Below are 26,787 nucleotides of genomic sequence, written 5' to 3'. Positions count from 1 at the left end.
TGCACTCCAGCCTGGGCAACAAATGTGAAACTCCATCTCAAAAAAAAAAGAAGGTGATAATGCCTCCCAGGGGACCACGATCACTTCTGGGCCCCTCCACTGCCAGGCAAGGAGGCAAGAAAGGGAATATCATGTCCTAAGGAGAGTGGATGGGTCGGGAGCAGTGGCTCACACCTGTAATCCCAGCACTTTGGGAGGCCAAGGTGGGTGGATTGCTTGAGGTCAGGAGTTAGAAATCAGCCTGGCCAACATGGTAAAACCTCATCTCTGCTAAAAAAAGTACAAAAAATTAGCCTGGCATGGTGATGGGTGCCTATAATCCCAGGTACTTGGGAGGCTGAGGCAGGAGAATTACCTGAGCCTGGGAGGTGCAGGTTGCAGTGAGCCGAGATCATGCCACTGCACTCCAGTCTGGATGACAGAGTGAGACCCTCTCTCTCAAAAAAAAAAAAAGAGAGCTGATGGCTCATTCCCTCCAGCTCCTCTGTTGAGAACTCTGAGGTTTCAGCTCCAGACTGAAACATTCTTCAGTGATGAGGCCCGGGGTCATAGGCCTGGGAGCAGGGCTGGGGGTCCAGAGCCATCTGGGAGATAAGGGATAGAGCCCCTTGTCTGTCTGGTTGACCTGATTGACCTTGAACTGAGGGAAGGGCGCTGGGACTTGGAGTCTCCCTCAGAAGAGGCGTTGACCAGAGTGGGGCTGAATCGACACTTTTCTTTCTCCTGGAAGGAGCCAAGCTCAGCCCACCCACCCCAGGCCCCAGCTTCCTGCTCCAAACCACGACTGTGTTCCCCACCCTGTTCCAAATATTTCTGCCAACTGCCCCAGGCCAAGGGGCCTGTTTAAACAGCCTCCCTGCCCTCTCCTGGCCTCCCCACCTCTGTGGCCTCCCTATCACTCTCACTCCCACGGCTTCTCGGCTTCTCGCACAGGAGCCACTGTGTTGGCTGTTTGTTTATTTGACTAAGATTTCCTTGGGTGGAGCAAGGACTGACTCCACAGGTCCTTCGTCTCACCTTAGATGCCCAGGCAAGAGGCCAGACCCAGCTTCGGCCTTGCTCCCCTGCCCTGTCCAGCCTTCTCAGGACCCACCCGCCGGTCCCCGATGTCTCTCCTACATCCCAAGCCCCAGACTTCTCTCCCGTTCTGATTTCAGCTCTGCTCAGCCTCACATGTGATGCCATCTGATCCCCTCCTCGGCCCCCAAGTTGAGTGCTGTGGTCCTGGAGGGCAGGATGGGGATGGGACACTCCCCCACCCCCTGCTGAGAGGAGAGAAACTGCCAGGAAAAGGCATTGGGAACAGGAACCCTTGGGTTTTCTAGGGGTTCCTAAAGAGGGACACATGGGGTGTGATCTTCGGAATGTGGGAGGAGCCTACCTACTCTCCCTGTTGGCAGAGGCTTGAGCCAGTCTTCCAGTGAGACTTCAGCAGAGGAAGAATTCTCAAATGGGCTCCGGTCCCCTGCAAGAATCCATCTCCAGAACAATCTCCCTGGGACCCCAAGGGGCCTCCTATCCCCTGATTTTATACAGAACTTTGCAGTATACAGAACTGCCTCATCCCATCCTATGAGCACCTGCGGAGATCAAAATTCTTTTTTTTTTTTTTTGACATGAGTCTCGCTTGCTCTGTTGCCCAGGCTGGAGTGCAGTGGCGCAATCTCAGCTCACTGCAACCTCCCCTTCCCAGGTTCACAAGATTTTCATGCCTCAGTCTCCTGAGTAGCTAGGATTAGAGGCACGCGCCACCACACCTAGCTAATTTTCTGTATTTTTGGTAGAGACAGGGTTTCGCCATGTTGTCCAGGCTGGTCTCAAACTCCTGAGCTCAGGAGATCCACCCACCTCGGCCTCCCAAAATGCTAAGATGACCGGCATGAGCCTCTGTGCCTGGCCGAGATCAAAGTTCTTTTTGTAGATGATGAAAGCTCATAGAGCAAAGGAACTTTCTCAGAGTCAATCTTCTAGCAGAACCTGGACTTGAACCTGGGTCTCCTCACCCCTCACAGCCAGGGCTCTTCGCCGGACCTTGCTGGAGCTGCTCTTTTGACTGAAAGAGTCACAGGCTGCAGTCACCCCTGACTGTTGCTGAATCTCCCCCTCACCCAAATCTCCTCTACCTTCACACACCAAGACTCCTGGCCCGTGTCTCCGACTGGGAGGTGAATGTAGGGGCAGGTAGCATTCTTGTGACCTTATTCTGAAATTTGCTGTCCTAGTTAGCAGCTTCCTGAGGGAAGAGGGACACAAGAAGCTTTTAGAGATGGTTTCAACCTTCTGGGTGCTAATTGGGAATGAGACTCTCCCTAGGTTGAGACTGGGGACAGCTATTCTGGGTCTGCAAGATGAGGTGTGGGGGTGGAGAGGCCAGAGGGGGGATCAGGAAGTTTCCCCAAATAGCCTGGCCTGAAGCCACATGTGGGAGCCAAGCCCCAAGGAGGTGGCCCAGATGAAGGGGTGGAAGGGGAGCTGTCCAGTTGGCACATGGGCCTGACCCTTGGGAAGCTGGCCATAGGGCAAAAATCAGGAGCAGGACTGGTTTTGTCTCCTCTTTTCTTTTAAGTTTGAGATGAAGTCTTGCTCTGCCACCCAGGCTGGAGTGCAATGGCGTGATAATAGCTCACCGCAGCCTCCGCCTCCCAGGCCCAAGCAATCCTCCCACCCCAGCCTTCAGCCCAGAGCCTCACGAATTGCTGGGACTATAGGCACACACCTGGATAATTTTGTTACAAGTTTTGTAGAGACAGGGGTCTCCCTCTGTTGCCCAGATTGGTCTCAAACTCCCGGGCTCAAGCGATCCTCCTGCCTCAGCCTCCCAAAGTGCTAAGATTACAGGCTCATGCCTGTAATGCCACCATGCGGCCAGTCTTCTCTTTGTTCTCCCACTGAAATGGGCTTCCCTGGAACTTGATGTCATGAGTAAGTGGGTGTGTCTCTACCCTGTCCCAGCCCCTACCCCCAAGCCCCAGCCTACTGTCCTAGCTCTCACCCCAGTGACACTGATTTACTCATTAATTTAACCAATATTTGTTGAGCACCTACTATGTGTTATACTTGCTAGCCTCTGCCCTGGGAATTCAGGGAGTAACAAGACAGGGTTCCAGGAGGGAACAAGATGGGTTCTCAAGAGGGAATAAGAGGCCGGGTGTGGTGGCTCACATCTGTAATCCCAGCACTTTGGGAGACCAAGGCGGGCGGATCACTTGGGGTCAGGAGTTCGAGACCAGCCTGGCCAACATGGTGAAACCCTGTCACTAACTAAAAATACAAAAATTAGCCAGGCGTGTTGGTGCATGCCTATAATCCCAGCTACTCGGGAGGCTGAGGCAGGAGAATCGCTTGAACCCAGAAGGCGGAGATTGCAGTGAGCCGAGATCACGCAATTGCACTCCAGCCTGGGCAACAGAGCGAGACTCCCTCTCAAAAAAAAAAAAAAGGGAATAAGAGGAAATGGGAAGGAAGGAAATCTACCCTAGAGAGAGCGATGCAGGAAGGCGTCTCTCCGAGGTGATAGTTAAATATCAGCCATGAGGCCGGGCGCGGTGGCTCAAGCCTGTAATCCCAGCACTTTGGGAGGCCGAGACGGGCGGATCACGAGGTCAGGAGATCGAGACCATCCTGGCGAACACGGTGAAACCCCGTCTCTACTAAAAAAATACAAAAAACTAGCCGGGCGAGGTGGCGGGCGCCTGTAGTCCCAGTTACACAGGAGGCTGAGGCAGGAGAATGGTGTAAACCCGGGAGGCGGAGCTTGCAGTGAGCTGAGATCCGGCCACTGCGCTCCAGCCCCGGCGACAGAGCGAGACTCCGTCTCAAAAAAAAAAAAAAAAAAAAAAAAAAAATCAGCCATGAGAAGGAGGAGGGAGAGGTCAGAAGGAAAAGAGCACTCAAGGCAGAGAGAGCAGGCTTTGAGAAAGCTCCCAAGTGAGGGGTAGCTCGCTGTGCTCCAGGGACAGAAAGAGCCCAGTGTGGCTAGAAGGTGGGGAGTCATAGGAAACAGATCGGAGGGGCACAGGATATTTTAACCACTATGGATATTTTGACCCTAAGGATGTTTTGAATGCAAACATTTTAAACCAAAACATACCAACACTGAAAATGTTTTAAGAAGGTGTTCTCCAACTTGAACTCTATTTATCCAACTTAATTCTTTGATCAGAGTTTTGTTTTTTCCACGTGGTACGGTTAAACAAATGTCCATGTTTTTCATTCCATTGTAATTTTACCGAAACTGTTTTCATCGGCATCAATTCCGTGTACATTTTGCTGCTGAGATTGGAGGCACCCATCAGTGTGGGGGCTGCAAGCTCTTGACACAAGAGCTTGTGTGATTGACTGGGTAACCGCATCCCATTTTGGAAGATTTAAATTAAAACCAAAAAAAAGATTCATGGTCAAGATTTGATTCTTTTGTGCATTTTAGTCGATAATGAGTTTTCTTATATCCAGTTCTAGCCATCCTCAGTGTTACTTCTACCTGTAATATTTTTAGGTGGAGAGTTGTATTTATATCTCAGTTAATCTGTGGGAGGGATCAGGTGGAAGGGGTGGACTGCGAGAGAAGGGCCTGGGGAAGAGGAATGGCCCGGATCTTCCAGGCTGGGGCAAGCATTCTCCTAAAGCAAAGGGTGAAGCTTTTGGAGCTTTTATCCCGGAGCATGATGTGATCAGATTTGCCTTTATTTTTATTTATTTATTTATTTATTTATTTATTTATTTATTTATTGACTGAGAGGGTCTTATTCTGTCCCCCAGGCTGGAGTGCGGTGGTGTGATCATGGCTCACTGCAGCCTCGACCTCCCAGGTTCAAGCTATCCTCCCACCTCAGCCTCCCGAGTAGCTGGGACTATAGGCATGCACCACCATACCCGGCTAATTTTTGTATTTTTTGTAGAGATGGAGTCTTGCCATGTTGCCCAGGCTGGAGAGCTGCCCTTTTAATAGTCTCCCTCTGGCTGTGTGAAGATGGGACTGGGAGGGAGAGGAAGTGGGGAAGTAGAGGCAGGGAGGCCAGTGAGGAGGCTGTTCTGCCCATCCAGGTGGTAAAGAGAAGTGAACTGGGCCAGGCGTGGTGACGTGTGTGCCTGTAGTCACAGTGCGTTCAGAGGCCAAGGCGGGAGGATCGCTGGAGGCCAGGAGGTCAAGGGTGCAGTGAGCTGTGATCACACCACTGCACTCCAGCCTGGGCGACGGGTTACAGAGAGAGTATGGGGTTAAAAAAGGGCAGGGTAATCTCTGTCCCGCTCCCCAGGATCCCGCCACAGCCCTCCCCCAACACCCAGAATGCCCTCGCTGCCGTTCCCACATTCTTAGCTCCCTGCTCCTAGTATCTGAGGCAGCTTGGAGCCCTTCCCCACAACACCCAGGCTGTGGCCACTCGGAGTTTGCACAGAGTTGAGACCAAGAACTGGGGTGTTTCCGTTGGGGGTTTCTCCTTCTTTGCACTGAGGGAGAGTCGGGGATGCCCTGCTGAGGTAAAGGTCGGGGATGGAAGGGATGGGAATGGCCCTGGGATCCACCTACCTCGAGTCCCGCGGCTGGAGCCGCCCAGGCAGCCGCAGACCTGGCGGTGAAACAGACCCAGACACAGGGCGCTTGTCTGACCGTGCTCCGCCCTCAGGGTGTGACACTGGGCAGGGGGACAAAGGGGCCTCTGTCAGTGTGGGGCACTGCGCCCACCCGGGCCAGGCCAGGCGCCTGAGGAGGGAGGGAGGTGACCTGGGGGTGCTGGAAGAGAGAAGGTTGAAGGCAGACAGACCCCGGGTTTGAGTGCCATCTGGGCAAGTCTCTTCCTCTCCGGATCCTCAGTCTCCTCAGCTGTAAAGTGGAAATCTCAGTCCCAACCTCCCAGACCTGGCATCAGCAGGACCGACCTTGTTGATTGACTGACTACACTTGTGTTATTTAGCAAACACATGTAATGATTACCACGTGCCTGGTTGCTAAACACTTTACAAATATTGACTCAGGTAATCCCCATAACGACCCTCTAAGAGTGTCGATTAAAAAAAAATTAACCATTTAAGGAATTAAAGTTAGTTTTATTTAGAAGTCTTACAGAGGACTATAGCACAAGGCCTACAGCCCTAAAACAGTTTTGTCAGACTGTTTTAAATCAGTGTTTTAGCTTATAGTTTATATGTAGGTAGTGGAGGTTCAGTATGTGCAAAATGACATCAAAATTTGGCTACAAGAGTATATTGGTTATAGATTACGGAGGCGTAATCATTAACTCTGTCAGACATTATTTTATGTGCAAGAAAAGGCAAGGACTACAGTCATTTTATTTTTATGGAGACGGGGGTCTTACTGTGTTCCCCTGGTTGGTCTTAAGCTCCTGGCCTCAAGTGAACTTTCTGCCTGGGATTCCCAAAGTGCTGGGATTTACAGGCATGAACCACTGTGCCTGGCTAGGACTGGGGCCATTGATCTTTTAAGGAATATAGTGATTCAGGCAAGAGATGGGGGGCGGTGGGAGGTGCTGTGTTTTATCTTGTTTTGTCTTTAAAACTCTTTTCAGAGAGCTGCAGATAAGCACAGAGTCAGGGACTTTGTGAAATTATCCTGGTAAGCAGAAATGAGCAAATGACTTCTGATGTTTGCTACTTTGTGTCACAAGTTTTTTCTTTTGGTCATAAATCAGCTGCCTGGTTGTATTTAAAAGACAAATGCTGATTGTGTCAGGTAACTAGGAAGGCTTTTTTCAGGAAGATTGATTGTTTTCAGTTGTACTTGTAAGAAATGAGCGCCCGTGTGTGTTGGCGGACACCTGTAATCCCAGCTACTTGGGAGGCTGAGGCAGGAGAATTGCTTGAACCTGGGAGGCAGAGTTTGCAGTGATCCGAGATCACACCATTGCACTCCAGCCTGGGCGATGGAACAAGACTGTTTCAAAAAAATAAAAGACTTTAAAAGTTATATGAATGCAAAAATTTTAATTCTTTTAAAGTTCAGTTTTTTAAAGTAATCAAAAACTTAATAAAGACAACACAAGATTTTCTTGGTAAAATGTAAAATCTTTGTTTTTTGGGCCAGTTACCAGAAAACAAAGACCTCCTGTAGTGTGACTGATTTTTTAAAACATTTTGTTATGGCCAGGCACAGTGGCTCATGCCTGTAATCCCAACACTTTGGGAGGCCGTGGTGAATGGATCTCAAGGTCAGGAGATCGAGACCATCCTGGCTAACATGGTGAAACCCTGTCTCTACCAAAACTACAAAAAATTAGCGGGGCATGTTGGTTGGCTCCTGTCATCCCAGCTACTCGGGAGGCTGAGGCAGGAGAATGACATGAACCCGGGAGGCAGAGCTTGCAGTGAGCTGAGATTGCACCACTGCACTCCAGCCTGGGTGACAGAGCGAGACTCCGTCTCAAAAAAAAAAAAAAAGCCAACATTTTGTCATGAGTCAGGAGCTTTGTGAAATTATGCTGGCAAGCAAAAATGAACAGGCATGGTTTCTTACATTTGCCACTTTGTCTCTCAAGAGGTACTGTTTTTTGTTTTTTGTTTTGTTTTTTTTTTTTTTTTTGAGAAGGAGTTTCATTCTATTGCCCATGTTGGAGTTCAATGATGCAATCTTGCCTCACTGCAACCTCCGGCTCCCGGGTTCAAGCGATTCTCCTGCCTCAGCCTCCCAAGTAGCTGGGATTACAGGCATGCACCACCATCCTGGCTAAATTTTGTATTTATAGTAGAGACGGGGCTTCACCATGTTGAACAGGCTGGTCTTTTTTTTTTTTTTTTTTTTTTTTTTGAGACGGAGTCTCGCTCTGCCGCCCAGGTTGGAGTACAGTGGCCGGATCTCAGCTCACTGCAAGCTCCGCCTCCCAGGTTTACGCCATTCTCCTGCCTCAGTCTCCCGAGTAGCTGGGACTACAGGCGCCCGCCACCTAGCCCGGCTAGTTTTTTGTATTTTTAGTAGAGACGAGGTTTCACCGTGTTAACCAGGATGGTCTCGATCTCCTGACCTCGTGATTCGCCCGTCTTGGCCTCCCAAAGTGCTGGGATTACAGGCTTGAGCCACCGCGCCCGGCCAACAGGCTGGTCTTGAACTCTTGACCTCAGGTGATCTACCAGCCTCGGCCTCCCAAAGTGCGGGGATTACAGGTGTGACCACTGCACCTGGTCTTGCCTGGCTAATTTTTGTATTTCTTGTAGAGACAGGGTCTCACTATGTTGCCCAGGCTGGTCTCAAACTCCTAGACTCAACCAATCCTCCTGCCTCAGCCTCCCAGAGTGCTGGGATGACAGGCATGAACTGCCACACCGGCTGATACCTGGTTCTTTAGCGGGGATGGAGAGGGTGTCCTGGAGCACCTTTGCCTGGGGGAACATAATTGTACTCTCTCTCCCGTCCCAGGGCTGGCCGTTAGGGCAAGGCCAAGAGAGCAGTGGGTGGGAGAGAAGCCAGATGCCACAAGAGGAATCCTGGGACCAGAGGCTCAGGTCAGGGGGTGGAGCAGGGATCTAGAGGAGCCAGTCACCACCATGCCACTTTTGACCCAGTTGTGGGAGCAGGGGAGGCTGGAAGAGATTTGGTATTCCTTCAATAGAAGGTTGGTATTCCATCAGAATCTCTGGAAAGAGTTCGGGCCTGGTGGCTCACGCCTGTAATCCCAGCACTTTGGAAGGCCGAGGAGAGCAGATCACTGAGGTCAGGAGTTCGAGACCAGCCTGGTCAACGTTGTGAAATCCCTACTCACTAAAAAATATAAAAATTAGCTGGGTATGGTGGCAGGCACCTGTAATCCCAGCTACTTGGGAGGCTGAGGCAGGAGAATCACTTGAACCCAGGAGGTGAAGGTTTCAGTGAGCTAAGATTACATTACTGGATTCCAGCCTGGGTGACAGCGTCAGACCCCATATCAAAAAAATTTTTTAAAATCCCTGGAGAGGAGCTTGGACATCAGAATCTTCCAAGGCTGCTCAGGTGATTCTTGTGAGTGGTTGTGGCTAAAAACTCTCAGGCAGGCCTGTCCCTCAGGTCAGCCAGGTCTGACAGAGCCCCTTCAGAGGGGCCCCTCCAAGTACTGGTCTTCTGCAAGCCCTCGTCTGTTGTGGGAAGTCAGGGACCCCCAACGGAGGGACCGGCTGAAGCCGCGGCAGAAGAACATAAATTGTGAAGGTTTCATGGACATTCATTAGTTCTCCAAATTAATACTTTTATAATTTCTTACACCTGTGTTTACTGTACTCTCTGAATATAAATTGTGAAGATTTCATGGACACTTATCACTTCCCCAGTCAATACCCTTGTGTTTTCCTATGCCTGTCTTTACTTTAATCTCTTAATCCCGTCATCTTCTTCGTAAACTGAGGAGGATGAATGTCGCCTCAGGACCCTGGGATTGTATCAACTGCACAAATTGTTTGTAGAGCATGTGTGTTTGAACAATATGAAATCTGGGCATCTTTAAAAAAAAAGGAGGCCAGGCGCAGTGGCTCATGCCTGTAATCCCAGCACTTTGGGAGGCCAAGACGGGTGGATCACGAGGTCAGGAGATGGAGACCATCCTGGCTAACATGGTGAAACCCCGTCTCTACTAAAATACAAAAAAAATGGCCGGGCGTGGTGGCAGGCACCTGTAGTCCCAGCTACTCGGGAGGCTGAGGCAGGAGAATGGTGTGAACCCGGGAGGCGGAGCTTGCAGTGAGCCGAGATCACACCACTGCACTCCAGCCTGGGCGACAGAGCCAGACTCCGTCTCAAAAAAAAAAAAAAAAGGAGAGAACAGGATAATAGCGATGTTTAGGGAACAAGAGAGGTAACTTTGAACTGGCCGCCCGTGAGCCGGACGGGACAGAGCGATATTTCTCCTCTTCTTGTCCATCCTGATTCATGTGTTTATCTGCTTATTGTCTATGCCCATTCTTCTTCCCCCAACCCAGATTTGCAAGTTCCATGAGGGCCCCTTGGACTTTCATTCACTGCTAGATCCCAGGGTACAGAATGGATGGCCTGGCATGTAGTAGGTGTTCAGTAAATGTTTATTGAGTGAATTTATTGAGCCTCTATTCTGTGCCAGACACAAAGGGAGACACTATCCCTCTATCACCTCTTGGTTTTCCCAACAACCCCATGAGGTATATATTACCGGGTCCATTTTATAGATCAGAGAGATAAGGACTTTGCCCAAGGTCTGATGGCTCCTGTAGCTCAGGCCCTGTCCTCCACCCTGCCCTGCCTTCCCGCCAAGGCCTCTGAGCGGCCCTGCTGCAGGAAGCTGCTTGGAAGCTGCACCAGTGGGCCTGGGGGGCGCAGGACATGTTGACACAGCCTGTCCTCAGGGCGTTTCTTGGAACCTCTCAGCTGGTTTTGAAAGGCCTCCTTCTTCATGGCCTGCAACGGCTGTGTGCCTCCAGCCACCAGACTGATTTGAGAGGAGGACTTTGATGTGGTCAGCAGCTGCTCCCTGGCCAACAAGGTGGACCATGGATACCCCACCGTCTCCCTCAGCCAATGGACTTGGAGGCTCTCCCTTCCCCACCCCAGGTGACCCTGGAATCTTGGAGTCATCCCCAGTCTGCCTCCATCCTTGTGAGGTTAGGATAGGTTAGGATTAGTTTCTCATATTGAGGAGGAGAAGAGGACTCCAAGGCCTGAGTCAGTGGGCTGGGGTGGGAGGATCCTGCTGGACAAACTAAATAAAAGCTTCAGGAAATGAAGGGAGGCTCAGGGAGACTTACAGATCTTAATTTCCTCAGGATTGAACCTGGCTGGTAGTCAGGGCCTTTCCTTCCCAACACTTTCTGAATGCAGCTCTTTAAAGTAAGAGGAAAGGTGGCCAAGGTCCTCATGAGGACCCCTGGATCCTCAGGCTTTCCCTTCCCTTCCATGGGGCAGTATAAGTCTGTCCTCCCAGGAAGCTGACTGCCTTCTAGAATGCCGCGATTGTAGCTAATATTCTGGAGAGGGGGCCACCCCTGCTGTTGGGCACCCCAATTTCCAGCCTCCTTTCTTATAGCTCTGGCCTCTCCTATACACCCCAGGTAGCTCTGCCAAGCTAGGTGAGGAGGTTGAAATAATTTCCGTTGTGTTGGCAACAAATACAAGCTGAATAGAGCTCTGGGCTGGGAAAAATTGGGGGATGCCTGGCAGCCTTGGGAGGCAAGATGATGGGCAGGAGGGGAGCCTGGACATGGGGATGGGCACCCTGGGTTGGGAGAGTGAATCATTGGTGAGGTCTTTGGCATTCTACCTAAGCCTGTTTGTCTTTTTTTTTTTTTTTTTTTTTTTTGCTCCATTAGATTCCAGTGCACAGCTGTGAGGAAGTTCTTTCTGTGGTCTTATCACCATCCCTCCTGCTGTAACTAATGACATCATCCCTCACGTTGCAATGGGCTTTTACTGTTTCTAGGGCATTTTCCTTCTTTCTTTTTTGGGGGGTGATGGGGGAAGACAGTCTTGCTCTTTCACCCAGGCTGGAGTGCAGTATCACAATCATAGCTCACTGGGGTCTTCAACTCCTGGGCCCAAACGATCCTCCTGCCCCAACCTCCTGAGTAGCTGGGACTAAAGGCATACACCACCATGCTCAACTAATTTGGTTTTTTTTTTTTTTTTTTGTAAAGATAGAGTCTCAAACTCCTGGCCTCAAGTGATCCTCCTGCCTCAGCCTCCCAAAGTGCTGGGATTACAGGCATAAGCCACTGTGCCTGGTCAGTTACGTTATTTTATTTTTTATTTATTTTGATTCAGAGTCTCACTCACCCAGGTTGGAGTGCAGTGGCATGATCATGGCTCACTGCAGCCTCAATCTCCCGCCTCAGTCTTCCCCTGTAGTTGGGATTATAGGCATGCACCACCATGCCCAGCTAATTTTTGATCATATATATGTATATTTTTGGTTTTGTTTTTTGGTTTTTTGTGTGTGTGTGTGTGTGTGTGTGTGTTTTGTGAGACGGGGTTTTGCCATGTTTCTCAGGCTGGTCTCGAACTCCTGGGCTCAAGCAATCCACCCACCTGGTCCTTCCAAGGTGCCGAGATCACAGGCATGAGCCACCGCGCCTGGCTAGTATATTCTATGTTATCTAATTTAATCTTCTCGCACATCAGCCTTGAGTCAGGGGAGTTATTATTAGGCATTGTTGTTACCATTATCTCCATTTTACAGATAAGGAAACTAAGATGTGGAGAGAAGGGACAAGTTCCCAGTCACACGGTTAGTGGTGGAGTTGCAACATAAACAGTAAACACGTTTGCCTAACTTCAAGTTACTCCAGTTCCCCGCAGTCCCTCCAAATCACACCCGCAGACACACATGCTCACCTCTCTCCCCAACCTCCTCCCGCTTCCATCTTACCACAACCCCGAGGCCACCCCCAGAGAGATCATCCTGTCCATGCCCCTGCCTGTGCCCCAGTGCAGTGGAGCCTCCACGTGGCCTGTATCTGGAGCTCATCTGGTCATGGTCCAGGAGAAGGTGACAGTGGGGAAAGTTGGGGGAGTCAAGGGTGTCAGCTGCTGCTGCTGCTTTTTGAGCAAAGACTTTGAAAGTTTAATGTGATAATCTCATCCTGATTACTGAAAACTGAGGACCTTGGGCTTGTCCAAGAATCCATTACCAACCTCACATGAGGAGCAGGGAGGTTGCACTGGGTTCCTCACCTTCCTGCTCCCCCAATCCCCAAGCATACTGGGAAGGATCTGAATCTTGGTTGATTTTTTTTTTTTTTTCTTAATGGAAAGAAGGTGTTTCTGGATCATGGTAGAGATTCAAGGCTTCCTACCTCAGGACCTGGACCAGGAGACCCCAGCCCTTTTCTTTTACATCTGGGAATTTAATATCCTAAAAAGTGCGGCTGGTTAGTAGGTTGTGAGGCCAGTCAGAAGGCGTAGAAAAATCAGCTCAGCCGGGAATCCCCGGCCCTCACATCCCCCACCCCAATACACCTCCAGGGAAACTGAGGCCTGTTACTGTTGTCTCCACATCATCTCTGCCCAGAAGCAAACCAATTAGCACCGCGTCTGGTTCTGTGTTCCCAGCGCCTGTCTCATTATTTGGGGATTTATGTCCCGGTCACTGTGAAGGACAACTGTCCCGGTTTCCATCGGGGGAGCCTGGCCGGCGCTGGAGCCCAGCAGTGGCAGGAGGTGGTGCCGTCCTGCTTGGGGCAGGATGGAGATTTGATTTCAGGGGGATTTACAACCAGTGGGGAGCCGCCCTGGGCACATGGTGGCTCTGGGCTATTTTAAGAGGCAAAACGTTGGGGGAGGGGTCACAGTGGACTTGTTCAAGTGACTAGAGAGTCTGCCCTTTCAGTGGGAGCAGAAAGGACCCATGATGAGTGGGGTGGGGCAGGCCTACCCACTGTTGGGGCCTCTCCCACCCTCCTAAAGCCCAGAAGCCCAGAATGACGCCACCCGTCCTAGCCCCAGTCTGGGCTGTGGGCCGAGCAGGGAAGCTGCTGGCTGGGCCGGGGTCTCCGCTCCTTGCCTGAGCCCCTTTGCTGCAGGCTTTGCTTCAGCTGGGGACCCTTAGTGTTATTATTATGAACAATTCTTTTAACCACTTCTTATCTTTATAGTAGAAATTGTATTTATCGAACATTTGGGAAAGGCCCCAGGAGCAAGAAATAGGCACAGCCTTAAATCCAGGCCCATCAGCTCCTGTTCTGTGTGGGCCTCTTCCAAGCTGTGTAATGTTGAGGGTTGCGTAAGTCCCTTCACGTCTCTGAGCCTCAGTGTCCCTCTCTCTAAAGCCGGGACCAGCAACACCTAATTAATGATGCCCTATTATTAGTTGGGCACATGTTACATGGGGTACTTTGCAGGCATGATGTCACGTCATCCTCTACACTGTTACCTATTAATTGCCCTGTTTTAGAGATAAGGAAACTGAAGCTCAGAGAGAGGAAGTAACTTGCCTGAACTCACACAGCCAGAGCAAGGTGCCCGATGCATTTCTCTTTGCACCTACAGTGAGAGTCGTTTCATTCCTCAAATCCAGAAATATGTCTTGGTTACTTTCTGTGTGCCAGGCACTGTTCTAGGGCTGAAGAGTCATCCACAGACAAAACAGAGGAAGAGGAGACAGTGGATGAGACTGGCCAGTAGTGAGAGCTGGAATGGTCAAACTGGAGACTCAGAGGCTTTATTTAGACTAAGCATCATTTTCTGGAGTGGGGAGGGCAACATTTAAGGGGCCTGAATCCCTCACTGAGCAAGTGGAAGGTGGACCAGGGAGGGCCAGCACCACCTGGCACCCCCAGCTTGCCATGAGCAGGAAGAATTTTTCCATTTGTTCTTCCTCTTCACCCCAACTTGGTAGGAAAAAAGTTACTGGGCATATTGGGATAAGGCCTTTAGAGGCACCATGGTGTAAAGGAAAGAGACAGCCTAGACTTTGGAGTCATCCAATGGGGTTCAAATCCACTCTGCCCTTTCCAGCTGTGTGACCTTGGGCAGGTAAGTTAACTTCTCAGAGCCTCCCCCTCTTTTTTTATTTTATTTTATTTATTTTTTTGAGACAGAGTCTCGCTTTGTAGCCCAGGCTGGAGTGCAGTGGTGTGATCTTGGCTCACTGCAAGCTCCGCCTCCCAGGTTCACATCATTCTCCTGCCTCAGCCTCCTGAGTAGCTGGGACTACAGGCACCCACCACCATGCCCGGCTAATTTTTTGTATTTTTAGTAGAGACGGGGTTTCACTGTGTTAGCCAGGATGGTCTCGATCTCCTGACCTCGTGATCCACCCGCCTCATCCTCCCAAAGTGCTGGGATTATAGGCATGAGCCACCGCCTCCGGCCAGAGCCTCCCCCTCTTTATCTTCAAAATCAGGAGAATAGTAGCGACCTTTCAGGATTAGTGGGGGACGAAATGAGTGGGAAAGGGCACGGGAAGGATCTGGCACACAGAAGGCCCACAATAGACGGCAGTGTTTTGCCTGCGTGAGGGGTTGGAGTTTAGGGGTGTGTTATTCCTGGGTATCTAGGTGAAGCCACATCTTTGTGGGTGGCACTAAGCTGGCACCTGTGGTCCTGCTGAATGATCTCAACAGCCTGAGCAGAATGGGAGAGCCAGCAAGCCCAAACATACGGTCTGGGCCTCCCAGTGCAGGAAACCACCACTCACTCGGGGGCTGGGATAGGGAGGCTGAACTCACCAGTGCATCATGTGAAAATAGACCTGGGGGTTTCAAGGACCCTCAGTTCTATGTGGAGCTAGTTCAAGGCTGAAGAAAAGCTGAGGGACGGGCGGCATTCACAGAAGAGGGCAGAGATTGGGGGATGTTGTGCTGTCCCTTTTTCTGTTCTAAGGAGGATACCAAAAGCCTAAAAGAGTTTAGAGGAATGTAAACTCTTGGGATAACCAAACACCCGGAAACCATTTATTCAGCATTTTTAATTAAGTGGTTTAGATCAGGTCAGTTGGTCACCATGCAAGGTAGCAGGCAAAGGAAATGAATGAAGGCCCAGAATTACCCTGGGGGAGGAGCCCTCAGTATAGTCGGGTAACCAAAGCAGGGTTTGGGAGAGACAGTTTAATTAATACAGTGTGATAAGGGCAGTGTTAGGGTCTCATTAAAGGTGCCCTGGGAGCACATACAAGGGGGAGGCACATATTCAAAGGCTTCCTGGAGGAGGTGGCCATGTCAGGGGAAGAATAGCGGTGGCAAATGGGTCTCTTTAGCTGGGAGAAGAGCCCCTTTAGGAAGAAGCTGCCTGCTGTGTTTCTCTGGCTGTGGAAGGTGGAGTGCACGTTTTCTGTGTTACCAGGCAGCAGATCTAGGACCAGTATGCAAGCATTATAGGGAAACAGGTTCCAACCCCCCATTTTAATGAACGTTAGCATATGGAATGGGCCATCTTGTTAGGCAGTGATCTCCCCGTCACTGGCATGTTCAAGCAGAGGCCAGAGGATACCTTGTCAAAGCTGCTACAAAAGGGACAGGATGACCTCTAAGATCCCTTCCAAGTCTGAACAACTGCAGTTCTCCACGGACAGCCACAGGATGTGGACTGTGATGGAGAGCAGTGTGACTAGATTAAGTAGAGGATGCGTGTGCTGTGGGATAGTGAGGTACACATGGTGTACCATGATTGTCCTCCCCGCCTTGGATTTACTTTTTAAAAACATCTTTGGCCAGGCGCGGTGGCTCACGCCTGTAATCCCAGCACTTTGGGAGGCTGAGGTGGGTGGATATTGAGGTCAGGAGATCAAGACCATCCTGGCCAACATGGTGAAACCCCGTCTCTACTAAAAATACAAAAATTAGCCTAGCCTGGTGGCATGCGCCTATAGTCCCAGCTACTTGGGAGACTGAGGCAGGAATATCGCTTGAACCTGGGAGACAGAGGTTGCAGTGAGCTGAGATTGCACCATTGCACTCCAGCCCAGGTGATAGAGCGAGACTCCGTCTCAAAAAAAAAAAAAAAAAATCCTTAATAACTGTTTTATTGAAATATTGCATACCATACAATTTCCCCATTTAAAATGTACAATTTAATATGACTTTACCTTAAAAATGGAAATGCATTTATTATTCATTCAACAACTATTTATTGAGCATTTATTAGGCATGCAATAAGCTTTGCACTGGTGTTGTGGATAGCTGGGAAATAAAGGTCCTGCCCTCATGGGGGAGACAGGTCAGGATCCAAACAAAACAATTACAACCGGGGAGATACACTAAGAGGGTGGTAAACTGGGTCTGAGACAAGGAGTGAGGAAGCTGGGAAAAGGGGGTCCTGGGGAGGTAACATTTGAGCTGGGGCCTGAGTGACAAGGAGATATCTCTGTGAATGTCAGAAGGATGTTCCCGGCTGAGGGGGCAGCAAGGGCAAGGCCCAAGGCAGTGGTGAGTTGGTGGATGGGTGGACCAGGAAGTGCTGGGAGACTTGGTGGCACCGTGGATGAGGCGTCCCTGAGGCTCCCACCATGGGGCCTCCTCTCTGCATGGCCTGGTCCCCAGGAGGCTTGCCCCAGTGCCAGGCAGGTGAGCGGTACCGCCACTTCTTCTTTGGCTGCAAGAGCCCTCTCTGTCCACTTTCCTTGGCTCTTTCTTGCTCTGTTATTGCTTCTCCAATAACAGAATGGTGACAGTGCTCTTGGAGGTCATGTCACCAGCCCCTGCCTCCTGCTCTCCCTGGTTGGCTCCATGCCCCTGTGTGTGCCTACTGTGTGCTGGACCCTGTGCTCCGATCCCCTGGGAGGAATCAGAAAGGACTCTCAGCCACACACACTGGTGGAGTCTCCCCAGCAGGCTCTGGCTGTCTCCCCTGACCTCCAGAGACAGTGCCTTGGAGCAGCCTGGAGTCTCCCATTTGGTGCCCACTTCCTGTGTGACTTTGGACCAGTTACTTAAGGGCCACAATCTTTTTTTATGCTATTTATTTATTTATTTATTTATTTTGAGACGAAGTTTCACTTTTCTTGCCCAGGCTGGAGTGCAGTGGGGTGATTTTGGCTCACTGCAACCTCCACTTCCCAGGTTCAAGCGATTCTCCCACCTCAGCCTCCTGAGTAGCTGGGATTACAGGCATGCCACTACCCCCGGCTAATTTTTGTATTTCTAGTAGAGTCAGGGTTTCACCATGTTGGCCACGCTGGTCTCGAACTCCTGACCTCAAGTGATCCGCCCGCCTCGACCTCCCAAAGTGCTGGGATTACAGGCGTGAGCCATTGCGCCCACCTAGGTCCCCAGTCTTTCATTTCCTGGTCTGTAAAATGGGGAACTGCACCGCTCTGGGCAAAGTGATTCTGAGGTTTGAATGTGATCCCCCTGGCACCCAGCAGGTGGTCCATGAATGTCAACTTCCTCCCACTCCCTGAGTTTCCTCCCAAAAGAGGGGCCAGCTTGCCGGAGGGGCGGAAGGGGGTGCTGGCAGGGGGTAGGGGAAGGCAGCCAGTTTGGGGTCCCCTTCCCTGAGCTCTGGGATCCCTGGGGAGCCTTCAGGTACGCTGGGCCTGGTCAGCCAGGGGTGGGCGGGATACTCACCCGTGGGCCCCGCTCTTCAGCCAGGAGGGCCTCTGAATCTCCCCTCTCTTCCTCTCACCCGGGGAGCCCCACCGCTGAGCCCCTCTCCCGCCAAGGCTCTCCTGGGCTGGCCGGGGCGGCGCGGCTCCTGGCACCTGCTCCCGTCGGGCCGCCCGGGGGCGGGCTCGGAGACGCGGCGGCTGTCCCGGGACGCGCGGGGCCGGGAGCTGCGACTCAGGACCGCCCCGGGTGGCCGCGAGAGGCTGGACGCAGCCGGGTTTGTCCGGAGCGCTCTCCAGGTAGGCGCGGGCGCGGGACTCGGGCCCTCACTCCCCGCCGCCCATCACGGACCCACGCGCTGTGGGGGCAGAGCCGGCGGGAGGGGGCCCGCCGCGTGCTCAGCGCGTAGGTGGCTCTGCAGGGCTGGGGGCAGCGGCGGGGACCCTGCTCGCCTGGTGACCGGGAGAGAACCGCAACTTAACCGGAAACTGAGGTTGCGAGGAGGACAGCAAGGGTGATGGCAGGAAGGACTTCCAGCTCCCATTAGGGGGAGGGAGGGAGAGAGGGTGAGACTTCCCCTCTACTTCCACCCACCCTAAGGAGGGACCATTCTCCGGAGACAGGGGGCTCGACCAAATAACCCACCGACTTTCCTTAAGAAGTTTAGAGAATCCAAAAGTTGATCCACCCCTATCAATACTGAGATGGAATAGAAGGGAAGGGGCGGGGGAGGGAAGAGCAACAATGATCTTTTGCTGGGTGCAAAGAGTAATCCTGTTCCCCCACCCTCCATCTCATTCACAGTCGTTGGAGGCCTTCCTGTCCCGCCCCTTCCTGCCCCCAACGTGCAGAAGGTCTCATATTCAGCAAGGGGTATAGGGGGAGCCCCTGGCCAGAGCACTCTGCCCCCACCCACAACTCAAGAACAGTCCCAGGAGCTCCCAACTCTCAACCCTCCTCCTTCTGGCTTCCAGGACTCAGGCCCCTGCCCTGACTTGGACGTGGTGACTAGTGGGAGGCAGGGAGTGGGGTTTGAGGGAGCTCCCCTTCTGGGTCCTATGGGATTGGGCAGGGAGAGCAGGCAGGAGATAAACCCCGGCTGTGCCAGGATCCTGAGCCCCGGTGCTCCTAGGAGGGGGCATGTGGCAGGTGGGTCTCCTCTGCCTGCTGAGTGTGATCAGGGCAACAGGTCAGATTTCCTGGGATTTGCCTGGCAGCAGAGGCAAGGACAGGGGTTACGGAGACAACCACCCCACCTTAGAGGCAGTTGCTCTGTGTTGCCACTGTGGACCCTGCAAGGAGAGATGCAGGTTAGACAGCAAGAAGGACTTCCTTCCTGAGGGGAGGGGTCTTTGGGGGAGTCTCAGTGGCCAGCAAAGCCAGCCCCTGTCTTTGGGGGTGTCAGGAGGACTGAGGCCCTCTGGAGGATGCAGACAACTGGGGGTGAGGACAGAGCAGACCAGGGAGGGGAGGCAGTGGGGGACAGTGACCTCACCTCTGGACCATCCTGCTCCTTCACCTCCTGTGCCCTCTCTCCCTTCTTTGGAGCTGGAGTGTTGGCTTTCAGCAGCTCACTCCTGAAATCCCCAGCACCCAGAAGTCCCCAGGGGAAGGTGACAGGCTTCCTCTGTCACCACTTCAGATGGGAAGACAGACATGGCTGCCTTGGGTGTGTCCAGCGGAACGCCTCACCTGGCACCTAGACCAGCTATTGCCTAGCCCCCGGGCCTCCTGTTCTGGCAAAGCAGGGTTGTATGTGCTGGGGGCTGGCACAGGTCACTCGACTCCTCTGGATCCTCTGAGGGGATCTCAGGGTGTGGCCCTGGGTGACCCCAGCTCCCTGGGCCCATGGAATAGGTGGGATGGGTGCCACTCTGTGGTGGCCACACCACTAAAGAGGGCTGTTTCCCCTTCCTCTCTTTCAGCGCTGGGAGAGGGCAGTGGGGAGGTGGCAGGGTGGAGAAGCCAAAATGCTCAGTGATGGCCCCTCAGGGACACTCAGTGGCTACCCAGGCCCAGGAGGGCTTGCAGTCTGCTAGGACAGGAACAGATGAGGTTTCTCTTCCTCCAGGTGCTTCTCTCTGCAGCTGGGCTGGTGGGGAGGGCCAGGATCCCACACTCCTGCCTGTGACCCCATGAATGAGATGGGGGCTGCCAGGGTCCTCACCCCCTGCCCTTGCCTCATAGAATGGAGGAGACCTTTCCCTACCTACTTGCCTCTCTTTGTGATGCTGAGCCTCAGTTGCCTCATGTGTCAAACCTCGCAGGATTGTTCTGAGGATTCACCTAGGCGTTCTTTCTGTTGTGTCCCAGGGGTAACAGGCGTTTGCCACCAGGCGCACCCACCCTGCCTTTCTCCCAGGCTAAGGCAGAATCATATACCTTGACCTCCACTGCCTTCCACCTAAGCAGCAGCTGCTCTGTGTGGCCACTGCAATTCAGCCTGCAAAGGATTGGTGCCCAATCCCCTCTCTTACTTATTTTATTTTATTTTTTATTTTTTTTGATATGGAGTCTCGCTCTGTCGCACAGGCTGGAGTGCGGTGGCGCAATCTCGGCTGACTGCAACCTCCGCCTCCTGGGTTCAAGTGATTTTTTTGCCTCAGCCTTCCGAGTAGCTGGGATCACAAGCACCTGCCACCACACCCAGCTAATTTTTGTAGCTTTAGGAGAGATGGGGTTTTGCTGTGTTTGCCAGGCTGGTCTCAAACTCCTGACCTCAGGTGATCCACCTGCCTCGGCCTCCCAAAGTGCTGGGATTACAGGCATGAGCCACTGCATCCAGCCTATTATTTTTCACTTATTTATTTGTTTTTTTTTTTTGAGACAGAGTCTCACTCTGTCGCTGGGGCGGGAGTGCAGTGGCGCGATCTCAGCTCACTGCAACCGCCGCCTCCCGGGTTCAAGCAATTCTCTCGCCTCAGCCTCCCAAGTAGTTGGGATTACAGGTGCTCGTGACCACGCCGGCTAATTTTTGTATCTTTAGTAGAGATGGGGTTTCACCATGTTGGCGAGGCTGGTCTGGAACTCCCAACCTCAGGTGATCCACCCACTTTGGCCTCCCAAAGTGCTGGGATTACAGGCATGAGCCACCGTGCCTGGCCCCCTCTCTTTAAAGACAGGAAACCAAAGCCCAGCGAGGCAGGGTCTGGCCCAAGTTTGGCTGGCCAGCCAGCCTGGCCTGGTCTGGGAAGTAGGCTGGGGAGGTGGGAAGGTGGCTGTTGGCTGACATGGAGGAAAATGCCAGAGGGTAACTGGGCTTGTTAAGGGTTTGAGGAGGGAGCCTGTCATGCTCTGCCAAAGGCTGGGGACAGGCCTCGAAACTTCCTCTCCGAATACCTCTATAGGAGAAGCAGGCTTTTCTGGAGGACTCCTTTCCCAGGCTGCAGCAGAAACAACCGTCTGCTGCCTGTTTTCTGGCCTCCACAGTCCCCTTCATTGAGCCCTCTCTGGATGGACAGCCAGGGAATCTCATCACCTCATGGTGGCCAAGGACCCCATGGAAACCCAGGGACCTCATATGCACTTGTCACTCGGCCAGAAGTGGTGGAGATGGGACCCCAGAGCCCTGCCTGAGTGCTCCCCCCACCCCACCCCTCAGCTCCACATTGACAGACACACAGGCAGACAGGCAGACAGACAGACAGAACCTGGGCTACACAGCTCTCCAGTGCAGGTGGTGTGAGCCTGCCTCCTAATGGGTGGCTCCCTCCCAGGGCCCAACCCCTGCCCTCTCTGCAGCAGCCTCAGCCCATCTCTCAGGGAAGACAGGGAACAGAGGGAGATTTAGCCAGCTTCCTATAGAAATCCCAGAGAGACAGACAGACAGATGGGTACATACACGCTCTTTTTCTCTGCTTTCCCCTTGTCCTTCCTCCCCACCTCTTTGACTCTTTCTACCCAGGGTGTAGCCCCTCTCTGCCAGGCACTGGGCCTGATAGGGGCTGCACAGCCCTGTCCCTCCCCAAAGCCCTTCTCTCAATCTGTGGCCCCCTCCCTAACCATCAGTTCAGGTCAGGGCTTGGCAGGCTTTAAGGAGAGGTGGGATGGGGCAGTGGGTAGGGACTTGGGCTTTGAGTCAGACAAGTATAGGTCTAGGTCCAGCCACAGAACCTCCCAAAGCCTGTTCTCTAATCTATGCGCTGGGATAACAGGTTAATAATGGTGCTCATCTCATGGAAATGTGAAGTTTAAGAGAGATCCTGCCTGGGCATGGTGGTACATACCAGTAATCCCAGCTACTTGGGAGGCTGGGGCAGGAGGTTCACTTGAGCCCTATGAGTTTGAGGCCAGCCTGGAGCCTGGGCAACACAGTCAAACCCCATCCCCTCGCAAAAAGAAAAAAGACCCTTTTTGTCAAGCACCTGGCCCACAGTAAGCCCTCAATAAATGGGGTTGTTACTTCATAAAGAAGAGGTGACGTAAGCAGCTGGGAGGTGAAGAAAAAGACAGGGAAGCCTCTATAATCAGCTCTTGCATCATCTTTCCATTTGCTTTGAAGCAAGTCCACTGCCCTGCTCTGGGACTCAGTTTCCCCATCTGCTTAAGGCAGCATGTGGACTAGGCCCTGTCCAAGTGTAGGTCCTGCTAGGGTGGGTCATGCTGGCTCTGAGTAGGGGCCAGGGTTGGGGATGTTGAGCTGTCGATGCTCAGGGCAGGGTTAGGCAGACCTGTGTGCTCCCATCACTGCCCACCTCTCCACACTTTATGACCGGGCTCCCCTAGCTTAGCTGGGGCAGGGTGGCTCCTAAGGGGACAGCTGGGAAGGCTGGGTCAGGCGGGGCAGGCTGCGGCAGGCCCAGGAGCCTGGCTGGGGGGAACACAATTAGCCTGGAATCCAGGCGGCCCCGTGAGCCCAGAGGCTATATATCACAGAGGTTTAATCAGCTGCGTGGCAGATATTTGCCCTCTTGGGCCATGTCCCCGGCCCGCCTGTCATAAATTGCACGGAGATTTCAAAATACCCTTGTCCCCATGCTGGCGGGGCAGGGAGCTCTCCTTGGCATGGCCAGGAAAATCTCATTCCTCTGAAGCCTCCACCCAGGGAATGGGACCTCTCCCCCGACCAACACTTGCACCTAAGACCTCCTTCCTGCCTCCTCCTGCTGGGAGGGTTGGGGAGGACATGGAGAGGCAGGGGAGTCACTGTGATGACCTCCATCTAGAGGTGAGAAGGTGCAAAATATTAGTGGGGGGCTCCATGCAGCAATGGGGGCCCTCTCACAATGGCAGTGACCTCCAGTGTGCCCTCTGTGGGAAGAGCTGTACCCTGGACCCGTGGTGTGGCTCCAGGAGACAGCTGCATTGATTCTGGAGTGTAGGGGCTGGGGTCTGTCCTGCCCAGAGGGTACTGAGTCTTCACCTACCTTCCCACTGGATGTTTGCTGCGCCACCTGGAGGCTATCTCTGGGACTGCTGCCCAGCCACAACACGTAGCAGCAGGGTTTGGAACCTCAATTCACCAAGCATTTATGACCACACCAGGGTCAGATCTATGGCACGTTAATTTGCTAGGGCTCCCATAACAAAGTGCCACAGGCTGGGTGGCACTTAAACAATAGAAGTTTATTGTCTCAGTTCTGGATCCTCAAAGTCCAAGATCAATATGTGTCAGCAAGGCTGGGTGTGGTGGATCATACCTGTGATCCCAGCACTTTAGGAGCCCGAGGCTGGAGGATCTATTGAGCCCAAGTGTTTGAGGTAACAGTGAGCTATGATCACACCGCTCCACTTCAGCCTGGGCGACAGAGCAAGACCCTGCCTTTTTTTTTTTCTGAGGCAGAGTCTCGCTCTGTCACCCAGGCTGGAGTGCAGTGGCACGATCTCGGCTCACTGCAACCTCCACCTCCCAGGTTCAAGCAATTCTCTTGCCTCAGCCTCCCGAGTACCTGGGATTACAGGCGCCCACCACCGTGCCTGGCTAATTTTTTTGTATTTTTAGTGGAGACAGGGTTTCACCATGTTGGCCAGGCTGGTCTTGAACTCCTGACCTTGTGATCCACCCGCCTCGGCCTCCCAAAGTGCTGGGATTACAGGCATGAGCCACTGCACCTCATCAATTTCACCTTTTTATAAGGACACCAGTCATGTACATTGGTTTAGGGGCCCACCCTATACCAGTCTGGCCTCATCTTAATAGCATCTGCAACGACCCTATTTCCAAATACGGTCGTATTCTGAAGTGCTGGAGATTAGGATGTCAACATATTGAATTTTGGGGGACACATCTCAACCCGTATCACATAGTCTCAGATGTTCAGTGACAGTCTCATTTCATGGTCTGGGCACAACGACACCCACACCATGGAACAGCTACACTGTGACATGCACACAGTGTAAGTGACACAGATTCACCCTAACAAACAATGGGGTAACAGAGACATTTGTAGTGACCCAGGTACCTCATGACAGACACACAGGGTGACAGACTTCACTCACAAGCTGTAAGAGACAGACACACTATGTATTAATAACAGCTGATTGGCCAGGCACCGGTGGCTCACACCTGTAATCCCAGCACTTTGGGAGGCCGAGGTGGGCGCACCACGAAGTCAAGAGATTGAGACCATCCTGGCCAACATTGTGAAACCCGTCTCCACTAAAAATTCAAAAATTAGCCAGGTGTGGTGGCGCGTGCCTGTAGTCCCAGCTACTCAGGAGGCTGAGGTAGGAGAATCACTTACACCCGGGAGGCGGAGGTTGTAGTGAGCCGAGATCGCGCCACAGTACTCCAGCCTGGGTGACAGTGTGAGATTCTGTCTCAAAAAAAAAAAAAAAAGAAAAAAAAAGGAAGCCTCGGCCAGGCGCGGTGGCTCAAGCCTGTAATCCCAGCACTTTGGGAGGCCGAGACAGGCGGATCACGAGGTCAGGAGATAGAGACCATCCTGGCTAACACGGTGAAACCCCGTCTCTACTAAAAAATACAAAAAACTACCCGGGCGAGGTGGCGGGCGCCTGTAGTCCCAGCTACTCGGGAAGCTGAGGCAGGAGAATGGCACCCGGGAGGCAGAGCTTGCAGTGAGCTGAGATCCGGCCACTGCACTCCAGCCTGGGCGACAGAGCGAGACTCCGTCTCAAAAAAATAAAAAATAAAAAATAAAAAATAAATAAAAAAAAAAAAAGGAAGCCCCCATCTGAAGCAGAGGCAGGAAGCGTGTGCGAAGATTTCCGAGAGAAGGCAAAATTCACGGAGCAGCCCCAGAATAGAAATCGTTAGAGGCGGACAAGTTAGGCAGGGCAAGTTTCAGAGAAGTGACTTGGAAAGGAAAGACTGTCTATGGGAGATGGGGACCTGGACTTGAGGGTCCAGGAGAGAGAGAGAGAAAAAGTGTGTGCGCGTGTGTGTGCGTGTGTGTGTGTGTGTGTGTGTCTGCGCGCACGTTGGGGGGCGGGGCGAAGGCGGGCGGGGGCCGGGGGGTGCTGTGTTTAGCAGACCGAGGCAGCAGAGCTCAGGTCTCTACCGAAACCACCAACTGTTGCCTTGGCCTCAGTAGCCAAGACAGCAGGGGGCATCTGGAGCCACGTGGAGCAGGGGTTGGGATGGCTTCACACACTGTCACCATTTGTGAATGTCACCCTGCTGGGTGCAGGGCAAAGGAAGGTTGTGTTTTTGGCTGGTGGTTGCTGTGTCTCCAGTAAGCACCACGTGCCTGGCTGTCACAGGATTGCCAGCGCTTGCTGTGGAGCTGAGAACAGGACTCTCGCTTCCTCAAATGTGACTCAGCTGGCCTTGCCGCTGCCTCTCCCTCAGTGCCCACCTTTCCTTCAAGACCCCAGTCCCCCTCTCTGAGTTATGTTCTGCAGCCATGTTCTGAATCCCCAGGTGTCTTGGCCTGCCTGTGTGTAGACATGTTGGACACCCTTCCAAAAAGTCCCAAGTTTTTGTTGTTGTTGTTGTTTGTTTCTGAACCGGAGTTTCGCTCTTGTTGTGCAGGCTGGAGTGCAATGACGCCCGATCTTGGCTCACTGCAACCTCCACCTCCGGGGTTCAAATGATTCTCCTGCATAAGTCTCCTGAGTAGCTGGGACTACAGGCATGTGCCAACACGCCCAGCTAATTATGTACTTTTAGTAGAGACGGGTTTCACCATGTTGGTCAGGCTGGTCTGGAACTCTTGACCTCAGGTGATTCACCCACCTCAGCCTCCCAAAGTGCTGGGATTACAGGCGTGAGCCACCTCCAAGAGTCCCAAGTTTTAATGCTGCTTTGCTTGAAATAGACTCCCTTATGCAACCTTCCACCATCCTCGGGCTGGGGCACTATAGAGGGATACAGAGGACACAGAGCTCTGCGTCTCCCGGTCTTGAGCCCCTCCTGCTCCCTCTAAGTATTCACAACCATTTGGCGTTCATTCATCTCCCTCTCCATCCACTCAGGTATGAAGCGGCCACTGAGCCCACCCCCACCGGCTGAGAAGGAGCCGCCTGTATCTGGAGCTGCTGAGTGCCCCCCTCGGCCCCCAGAACCACCTAAGCCCAAGCGAGAAAGAAAGCGGCCATCGTACACGCTCTGTGATGTCTGCAACATCCAGCTGAACTCGGCGGCCCAGGCCCAGGTGCACTGTGGGGGGCGGGCCCACCAGAGGCGGCTTCGGCAGCTCAGCTTGGGGAAGAGCCCCTCAGGGCCAGGTCAGTGTGGAGGAGCGCTGCTCCCACAAATTTGGTTTGGGGAGGATCTCTGTCTGGGCCCCTCTGAGGGGCTCTGCGTCTGTGGCCTCCCTCCATGGGGGTCTTTGTGTCTGCGGTGCCCTCAGTGAGGTCTTAGGGTCTGAAGCCCCCCTGATGCCAGTAAGTTTTATTCTGCATCTGGACAGCCCTTCTGTGGGACCTCTCGGAGTCTGTGGGTCCTTAGGCCGCCTCTTGGGT

At 52.7% G+C, this 26,787-nt stretch overlaps 1 protein-coding gene across 28 annotated transcripts in view; it reads left to right on the top strand.

The window, feature by feature from the left end:
* ZNF385C (zinc finger protein 385C) overlaps nt 1-26,787 on the top strand; it is a 67,975-nt gene that overhangs the window by 5,015 nt on the left and 36,173 nt on the right. For 22 of the 28 annotated variants that reach the window (XR_013406814.1, XR_013406813.1, XR_013406817.1 and 19 more), the window contains exon 2: nt 26,299-26,550. Coding sequence is in view for 18 of the 28 variants with exons in the window: in XM_077971776.1 (XP_077827902.1) it covers nt 26,301-26,550 (250 nt within the window). In the remaining 10 variants the exon portion in view is untranslated. Of the gene's footprint in view, nt 1-17,622; nt 18,222-26,298; nt 26,551-26,787 lie in introns of those variants that run through there. The other 6 variants (XM_077971769.1, XM_077971771.1, XM_077971768.1 and 3 more) reach the window with 3 other exon arrangements.

Source organism: Macaca mulatta, chromosome 16 (genome assembly GCF_049350105.2).
Source record: "Macaca mulatta isolate MMU2019108-1 chromosome 16, T2T-MMU8v2.0, whole genome shotgun sequence".
In the NCBI taxonomy this organism is placed as follows: domain Eukaryota; kingdom Metazoa; phylum Chordata; class Mammalia; order Primates; family Cercopithecidae; genus Macaca; species Macaca mulatta.
The sequence above is the reverse complement of the archived record's forward strand: the minus strand, read 5'-3'. Positions and strand labels throughout refer to the sequence as shown.